At 39.2% G+C, this 10,000-nt stretch overlaps 1 protein-coding gene across 1 annotated transcript; it reads left to right on the forward strand.

Annotated features, from left to right (window-relative positions):
- Positions 1-4,721: 4,721 nt before the first annotated feature.
- On the forward strand, positions 4,722-7,606 carry LOC306941141 (uncharacterized protein; the record flags this gene model as incomplete). The annotated part of the gene is made up of 5 exons (XM_079526454.1): positions 4,722-4,881; positions 5,656-5,855; positions 6,031-6,186; positions 6,833-6,928; positions 7,217-7,606. 5 exons carry the CDS (start codon positions 4,722-4,724, stop codon positions 7,520-7,522), a joined length of 918 nt encoding a protein of 305 aa, XP_079382580.1. The 3' UTR covers positions 7,523-7,606.
- Positions 7,607-10,000: the final 2,394 nt, after the last annotated feature.

The following is a 10,000-nucleotide window of genomic DNA, read 5'->3' on the forward strand; positions in this document are numbered from 1 at the left end:
GCCATAGAACACCATACTTAATTTCTGTTGGGGTTCTAAATGTGATAAATGCTCCGTTTGTACTCACCCATTAAATAATTCCAAAGACGTGGAGTAAAATATGATCCTCTAGTTATATCCATGTGAAAGTTCTGGCACAAAACGTATTTAGTCAATTATCTCCACTTTTTCACGAGATGCACACTGACTGGGGCAAAGGGGACCGGAATGACAGCTGGACTTAATTTATCAAAACTTCCTCTAATCACCACAAACGTCATCACCAATTGACCAGGGAAGCACAAATGTTTGGGTCACACAATTGGCAGGTGCCTTGCGATAAGTGCTGGGTAATTAATCACACCACTTGCCAATTGTGTGACCCAAACTTTTGTGTTTCCCTGGTCATTTGGTGTTGACGTCTGCGGTAAACAACAGGAAGTATTATAATCAGTCCATCGATCATTCGGGGCCCCTCGCCCGGAGAGAAAGACGTCCGTGTGCATCTCTTGAAAAAGTGGAGAAAATTGACTACATACACGTTTTGTGCCAGAACGTTCACATGGATATGAAACTAGAGGACCATATTTCACTCCACATCTTTGGAATTATTTAATGGGTGAGTACAAACGGAGCATTTATCACATTTAGGCTGCCCATAATTCAATTCAACCAGGAACGGGTGGAAGGGAACATGCCTCTGATACATGAACATTTACGAAGTTAATGAAATGATCACAGGCATTCTAGGTCTACTTTTGCAGCAGCTACAAACATTGGCTGTATCTTCATGTCACTAGTTTCCATTAAAAAATGAATATACTAGACTGTATCTTTGCATCTGTCCGTGTGATCGCAGCATTAGGTATTTATGGACTAAAGTCCTGTATAAAAATGTATGTTGCTTTGTCTGATCATGTGCGTGTCTGCATATTTGTCTGTAGGCCTCAATGTCTGGCTCCATCTCTTCTGTTGGATTCTCCTTCCCTTGCTGCTGCCATCAATAAAGCCTCGTCACTGCTTAACCTGGGCTCCAGCAGGTAACAACCGTAAAAAACACACAATGTATTCATAATTTCATTCATATACATCGTTGCTGTTAGGCAGAAACCTCATATTTCAACGTTTGATGTTTTGTCACCAATACTACAGTGTCTGCACAAAAGTAGCAATAAATAGCCGATCTACAAGCTCACAGCATGTCTCATTGTGATGCGTTGTGCTTGTAAATCTGCTATTTCCGCTTTTTTGGGGTTTTAAACTATTAGTCTTTCTGTGGCATTTATAAATATTGAATCAATAAAGTATTGACAAGAGCTTGAGGATTGAACAGTGTGCCTGATGGGAAATGAACAGGGTTTCATTATTGTGTATTTAGTCTTATTTTCTACTGTCCATGTCTTCCAGCTCCACCTCAACTCTTTGTCTCCCGGTATGCTGTCCTCTTTGCCTCCCAGTGGCTGTCCCCCAGGCATCTAGACTCATACAGACAGCAATTCAACAGTCTGGACAAACAAGTGACTGGATACCTTACTGGTATGACAGTTTATTAATTGTCTTACAACCTTTCTATACAGTTATTCAACTATATTCCTGAAACATTGTGTTGCAGATATTATTCATTTACCACTGCGTTGTCTGCTCGCTGCCTTATATGAACACAGCTGCTTCAATAATTCTTCCCTGTGTAATATTTTGATCCTTGAGGAGGATAATTAAAATGTTGAATCATTGAGATTTTACAGTTGGGAGTAGATGTAGTTTATCAGTGATATGGAAGTGAGTAATTTTTTAGTGGTTCCTGACGGCTCCAACTGATTCAGGTCACACACAGCAGCCAGAGTACAGTGTACAGTATGATGCATATAGTTGCATCGCTCAGTTCACACAGGTGTGATTTTTGTAGATAGTTGGTATGAAAAATATTAGTCACTCATTTTTGAATGAAAGAAACATCAGTCTGTTGGTTCCCTGTTAACACCTAGTGTATCTCTCCTTTGTTTTACAGCTTATGGAATGGCGATGTAAACACTGCTCTTTCGTGGCTTCAACAAAAGGGACACTTCTGAAACATTACAGAGGGAATCACGGTACATTTGGACATGGCTATTCAGTTTCCTGTATTCATTTAAACTGTCCTTGCAAATTTAAGACATGGGGTGGCCTGCGCACACACTTGCGTAGATGCCACAGAACTGAAGAATGTGAAGTTGTGCATGTGCAAGCTTTCAGATGTAAAATTTGTGACTCATTTCATTCTAATCCAAAAGACTATTTGCAACATATTAATTCTCACTTGAATAGACTTGAAACCATACAGTGTGTTTTTGATGGATGCGATTATACAACAAACCAATATGGGAGTTATGCGACACACAAAAGTAGAAAGCACAAAGACTATTCATTGAAAGATTTTAAGACTGCATTGATTGCAAATCCTCCAGTCATTAATGAAAATGAAATCCACCTTCCGGTGTTAGAATCACATGATCATGAGGACATTGATACCTTAGAGTTGGCTTGTGAAAATGATATTTCAAGTGAAACAGAGAAAAATATTGGTTCTCTCTTGTTAAAGTTAGAAAACGTCTATAATGTGTCTGTGAAATGTGTCGATGACTTGGTGGAACAGCTTCAGTTTATCTGCACTTCAACAACTCTGTGTATTCCAAAGCTAGTTAATGATATATTTACTAAGAATAACTGTGCTATTGATGAAGCCACTGTCGGCGAACTGGTAGACAAATTGTGTCACTCTAATCCTCTTAGCACAGCCCTAGGTCCCTTTTCTTCCAAGTTTAAGAGGGACAAATATTTTAAGGAAAACTTCAGTTTAATTGAGCCAGTAGAGTATCTTTTGGATCCACATGACAAATCCAAGGGCAGCTTTCAGTATGTTCCCATTCTTCCTTCCATACAAGAATTGTTGAAGAATGAAGACCTTCTTAACCATGTTTTGACTAAACATTCAAACGTTTCACAGTTGTCATCCTTTCATGATGGTACATATTTCAAGCAAAATGAATTTCTTGCTAATGAAGAGGACAGAATTTCACTAATAATTTATTCCGACGACCTGGAAACTTGTAATCCTCTTGGAACTTCACGAAAAAAGCACAAAATCACAGCAGTGTACTGGGTACTTGCTGATGTACCATCTGAACTGAGATCACAGCTAACCTCGATTAATTTGGCCATTCTTTGTAAGGCAAATGATGTAAAAAAGTTTCACTATGAAACGGTTCTGGAGCCTCTACTGAAAGATCTCACAATATTGGAGAAGGAAGGAATTTTTGTACCTCAGCTTGGTAAAAATGTCAGAGGAACTGTGTTTTGTGTTTCAGCCGACAATCTCGGTGCTCATGCTTTGGCTGGACTCGTTGAAAGCTTTTCTGGACAGTATGTCTGTAGGTTTTGTGTTGGGGAGCGTTCTGACTATCAGCAAAAAGAAGTGCGTTCAGGAGCTTTTCCACCAAGAACAAAAGAGAACTATGAAGTGTATGTGAATACTGTAAAAAACTTAAAAAAAGCAGCACACAATCCTGCTATAGTTAACTATCGTGGTGTGAAGAAAGGTTGTCCCATCACAGAGAAATTAAGTTATTTCCATTTTGTAACGGGTTACCCACCAGATGTCCTACACGACCTTTTTGAAGGCATAATTCCATTCGAATTGGCGCTTTGTTTTAATGTGTTCATCCGCAACAAGTATTTCACATTCAAAGAACTTAACGAGTCCATAACTAAATTTCCATACAAATGGACTGATAAAACTGATCAACCCGGACCTATCCCAGCAACTTTTGCCTCTCGCAAAAGTATTGGTGGGAATGCACATGAGAATTGGGCGCTATTAAGATTATTACCATTCATTATTGGTTCAAAGATACCACAGAATGATCCAGCATGGGAAGTTCTCATGAGGTTAAAAGATATTACTGAGCTTGCAGTATCCCCTACTCTTAATGAGGAAAGTATTTGCTATCTAGACACTCTGATATCAGAACACCGTCACAGGCTGTTGGAGTTTTTCCCAGACCAAAAATTGCGTCCAAAGCACCATTTTGTGGAGCATTACCCCGATCTCATAAGAGGATTTGGTCCTTTAGTTGGTCTCTGGACTATGCGCTTTGAGGCAAAACATAGTTTCTTTAAGAAAGTTGTTAGGTACACAAACAACTTCAGAAATATATTGCTGTCACTAGCCACAAAGCACCAAAAAATGATGGCATACTATTCACAAGCAAATGCTTTAAAATCTGCAACATGTGTCACTAAAATATCATCTGTTCCTTTAGAAATACTTGATTTGGGAATACAGCAGTCTTTCAAAAACGTTTATCCAACACAAACCTCTGTGAACTTGACCGATAATGTGATACACCATGGCACAAAATATTCTGCTGGTATGGTTTTGCCTTATGGGTCAACTGGTGGGCGACCTGATTTTGTTGAGATTTCACAGATTGTTATTGTCGATGTCGATGTCAATTTCATTGTGAAGGTATTCAAGGGCCGTTATGATGAACATTATAGGGCATATATGTTGGAATACACTGGGAATATGACCCTGCTACAACATGGTGAACTTGGTGACTCATATCCCTTGGCAGCTTATTCTATGGGAGGCAAACGCATGGTGACATTAAAGCGTCACATTGTTTGTCCACTTTAGGTAAAAGGACAAAAGAAAAGACTTGACTGTCCTACACCTCCCTTTAATTCAGTCTTGTTTTGCCTAGATGTCTTCGGTTGCCTTGAAAGTTGTAATACAACACCGGAGTGAGAAGCTTCTACTGCCATCAGGAATACCCAGCACCGTAGAAGAGTTGCAGAAGACTGTCAAGGACACATTTGGACTCACTGAGACTTTCACTCTGGAGTACTTGGATGTATCCTGGGGTGAGGGTGATTTCTTTGCACTCCATTCTACCGACCAGATTAGTGACAAGGGGACAATCAAAGTTGTAACCATTCCAACAATTCACGTGCTTAACTTATCTACTCTAGACAATCAGATGGGTGCAAACAATGTGCCTGAATTCACTACAGACACCCAGACGGGCGCAAACAATGTGCCTGAATTCTCTACTCCAGACACACAGACATACCGGTATGCAAGGAGTGTCATGAATGTGAGTGCGAGTTCAAGTTCTACTAGTGATACATTGGAAGAAGACCAGACCGATTACTCCTCAGGATCGTCCGACAACATTATACTTTCCCCTCCGCATGAACACGTTCGAGAAATATGGCCAAGTGTAATTTCCATTCCACTTTTCTCTGTGGCAACAGAGGGAGTACTGATGTGTGCCAATGAAGTATATGTAAAAGATGGTACTCGCTTCATCAACAATAAGATTGCCATTGAAATTAGGTCAAGCTTAGCAAACTACATGTTCAGCTACAAAGGAGGATACCCATCAGCCACACAGATTACTGAGGTTGCAGTGGCATTGGTCAAAAAGCACCCGTGCCTCTCAGATCACAGTTCTAATGGCAGTTCACTATGGATCCAAAGTCTTAAAACCAAGATGCTAAATTACAGGAAAAAGCTTGTTGAATTAGGACTCTCTGAGGTTACCTGCAACACTGTTAAGAACAAGAGGCCTGGTGAAAGGGCATCTGCAACGAATGTAAAGAAAGCACGGAAAGGAGAAGTGCTTTATCTCCCAGACTATCCTATAAGAGACAGTAAGGAACAACAAGAGCTGTACCGACACCAACTGATCGACGAGTACAAGAAGAAAAACAGCACAGCCATCAGGGACTTGATGTGCAGAACCTTTGCACATAGACGACACGACATCGTCCGGCAGCAGATGAGCATCAAGGATGTAAAGGAGAGATGGCCGGCCTTGTTTGATGCTTCACAAGTGAGTAAATTGGATTCTTGTAGCAGTGTTCAACATAAATTACATCCTGCATGTGACACACATTTACATTGTATTTAATCAATTGTACCCATTCCTGGAGCAACAGTGGTGGAAAATGGATGTACAAGATCACAATGTGTTTTGTTTGTCTCCCTTCCCCTCATCTGTTTTTCAGGTCAGCGCAGAGTTCAAGTTGATCACTACAATGAAGCTTGAGCCGAAATTCATGGAGATGTTGGACCTCTACACACCTAAACTGCTGTCCATGTTCCAATCTAAGAGAGGTGCTGTAGGAGAGCGACATCGGGCAAAGATGAGTGCTCTGCTTCAGGTAATAAACCATTTAGACCCGAGGATGATTCTTAAAAACTGCTTCTAAATCCTTCTAAATCAGAAAATAGCAGATATGCAAGCTCACATTGCATCTCACTGTGAAGTTTGTGAACTTGCAGATCTTCTATTTTCGGTATTCATTCATTACTATTTTAACCACTTTAAAAAGCTAGAACACTTTGGTAGAAGTTTGTGTTGTAATTTCCTTGCCATGTTGTAACTTCACATGCGGGTGAGAAATGTTCCTCATTGACTTCCACTGTAGTATCTTGCCTGTAACGCAAACCTATCAAATGTCCTAGACCTTTAATTCCACCTGTTCCATTCACACTAGACGAAATGCATGTCTTAATAGTCTTGTCAGTACTAAACCCCTCTTATTCCTAAACTTCTTTGCCTTTTTTACTATTTTGAAAAACATTTTTGTTCATTTAGATTGGCTAGTTGACCAATTTTGTTTTTCAAAAGAGTAAAAAAGGCAAAGAAGTTTCGGGATAATGTGTTTAGCACTGGTGAAAATAGGGCCCTAAATGCTAAAACTGTGTGCAAACAATTGAAACGGTGGACTTTAAAGTTGGTAAACAAAAGCCCAGCTTGAATGTGCAAAGTAATGCATTGTATTAAGGATAAAACTTTGTCTGCAGAGTGGAAACCCCATACAGCTAACCAGAGGAATCGTGATCAAGTGCCTCATCGACCATCTGGGAGAAGAGCCTGGTGCCCTGATCAAGGACGTTGAAGTTAGTAAAATAAAGTATTTAACAATTTGTCTTAAAAACAAAGCTTAATGCCTCAATCTGTGATTTCTTCAACTGGTTGGCTGTATGTAGAACAACAGCAGCAGCAAACGTTTTCAATTGCAAACTCAAGACACTTTTCATGTACAGCAATTGGACTGACGGAGATCCCACCCAGAGCAGGGAATTGTGCAACAGTAGTAACCGTTTAGAATGATAATACCATGAACATCATCATTACGTTTTCATTCATGAGATTTTATTTTGCTTTTATTTTTACAATGTGTGCAGGATGCTGCTGGTGTCGATGTAGAAGAGGAGTTGTCAGGGGAACTGATGACTATCTACAGGCTGCAAACCCAAGAATCACCAGCTGCTGATGTAGGTATTGTTATTGAGGGCATCCCTGTCCTCAACAACCTCGGCGATATTAGCAGAGCCTGCTGCTATCTCCTGGGACTGACCTACGTGTTTGACTTGAAGTACCCCAAGAAGTTCAAATACATCTTGGAGGTTTTTCAAAAGGTACTGCTTGGACTAGACCCTCAACAGCTTACACCCAAAGTGCAGACACTGAAAAACTGTCTGCTTGGCTAATGTCCTGACTGATTTCAGTTTGAATGTTTTCAGTCAAAACAGATTAGTAGGAAACCACATCACACAACAAAAGTCTCCAGGTGTTTTATTTATGTGATGCGATAACTGGATGCACGTACTGTATGTTTTTAGTACAAAAACGTGCATAAGGAGTGTGGGAGACTGAATTGTGAATCAGCACACTGCAGTTTATGGAGTGAGACTGAAATGTGAATCAACACACTGCAGTTTATGGAGTGAGACTGAAATGTGAATCAACACACTGCAGTTTATGGAGTGAGACTGAAATGTGAATCAACACACTGCAGTTTATGGAGTGATAGACTGAAATGTGAATCAACACACTGCAGTTTATGGAGTGAGACTGAAATGTGAATCAACACACTGCAGTTTATGGAGTGATAGACTGAAATGTGAATCAGCACACTGCAGTTTATGGAGTGATAGACTGAAATGTGAATCAGCACACTGCACTGTTAAAAAGGAAAGCATACAGCAGCATGTCAGATCTGTGCGTCTGACAGACTTGTTTTGAAGTGGAGGTGCTTATGTGTACACGGTGCATATAGCCAATTAGAATGTATTAATCGCTACAGACCTCACCGATAGACAGTAAAACGTTTTTTTATTTTTTCTATATTACGAAATTCTTCCCCATTTGACTTTCCTGCATTTATTTTTTTCTTATACAGTAATGTGCTAGTGATTGCTCCAAGCACATTACTTTAAAAACTAACATTTGTTGCTTAAAGGGCCACCGTTCTTTTATACTTAATGTTCATTTGTATGGGTCTTGTTAAATAATGCTTTTGAGGTTCATGTTTTTCGGTGCTGTACAATTTTACAAATTTTACAATTTTACAACTACACCAGGTTTCAATTGTATTCGTGTTGGCTGTTGACCAACTATACTTTCAATATGTTTTCAAAAAATATTCAACATGTTGAGAATGGCAGCTATTTTTGCTATGTGTGGTAGAGAATCAAATTTTGTTTTCAGGTGTGTGTGTGCGCATGTTTGTAGATCGGCTAATTTGGGTGCGAAACACCGGCATGCAGGCAATTCATTAAACCCAGCCTTGACCCAAAAAGGTCATTTATAAAATTACCATCCTACAATGTTTGTCCTCCCAAGTATTGTGTGTGTGTGAGTGTGAGTGTGTGTGTGTGTGTGTGTGTGGTGTAGACGATCAAATTTTGTGCGCGTGTGTGTGTATACTTCGGTATAGTTTCGGTGCTAGACACCGGCAGGAAATTAATTAAACCCAGCCTTGACTAAAAGTCAAATGACCATCCTATACCAAGTATAGTGTGTGTGTGTGGTAGACAATCAAATTGTGTCCAGACCTTTCTTTTGTTTTATTTACCTGCCATGGAAATTGTTCTTTAATGTTGGAAAATATTCTTTAAAGGACAACTTTAGTTTTTTTTCAACCAAGGTTCATGTTTTAGGTTATTAGAGAAAGTAAAAGATGAGTGTTAATTCTTTTTCATTTGCTGCTTTCTTTCGTTTTAGGGATATTAGTAGTTTTTGACGGGGGGGGCGGGGGCATTCGAGCATGGGGCTAAATATGTATTTTTTTTACAAAATGTTATAGCGATTTATTTTTTTATTGTTTACTATAGTCCTAATAGACCCCAGAAAATTACATCTGGCCACAGAAGATTGCAGGATCTACTGAATGTACTGAAGGTATCCTACTGGGGGGAAGCCACACTGTGTGTCATAGGCTCACATTCAGTAGATCCTGTGATCTTTTGTGGCCAGATGTAATTTCTTTGGGTCTAGTAGGACTTAAACAATAAAAAAAGAAATCGCTATAACATTTTGTAAAAAAAATACATATTTAGCCCCATGCTCGAATGCCCCCCTGTCAAACAGCTAAAATCCCTAAAACGAAAGAAAGCAGCAAATGAAAAATGAACACTCATCTTTTACTTTATCTAATAACACCCTAAAACAGGAATCTTGGTTGAAAAAAACTAAAGTGTCCTTTTAATGTTGTTACAGACAACAATTTGCACATTGTCTCAGGAAAATGTTCTTTAATGTTGTTGCAGACAACAATTTGCACATTGTCTCAGGAAAATGTTCTGTTCTGAGAATGCACACATTGTAGTTTGTACTTATACGGCCCTATCTTTCGCCACCCCTTATCCCTGAACTTATTTGCCATTTGTTTTACTATTTTTAAACACATTTTAAAATGGTTCAACTAGTCGATCGTCAAAATCATAAAGAATGGCAAATAAGTTTACGGATAAGGGATATAGCCCATAGTCTCAGGAAAATGTTATGTATTTGCTGACATTGTAATTTGCACATTGTTTCGTGCATGTGGCCAGACTGTTTAATACTTGACTGTTCACTTTATTCACTTTGGTCAATTAAAAATGTACTTATCTGTATAAATGCCTTGTGTATTCTCTTTGACAAAGGTAAATACAGAATTATTTTTGGATTAAAATACTATGAGT

The sequence above is a fragment of the Electrona antarctica genome (assembly GCF_951216825.1).
Source record: "Electrona antarctica genome assembly, chromosome: 17".
Lineage (NCBI taxonomy): Eukaryota > Metazoa > Chordata > Actinopteri > Myctophiformes > Myctophidae > Electrona > Electrona antarctica.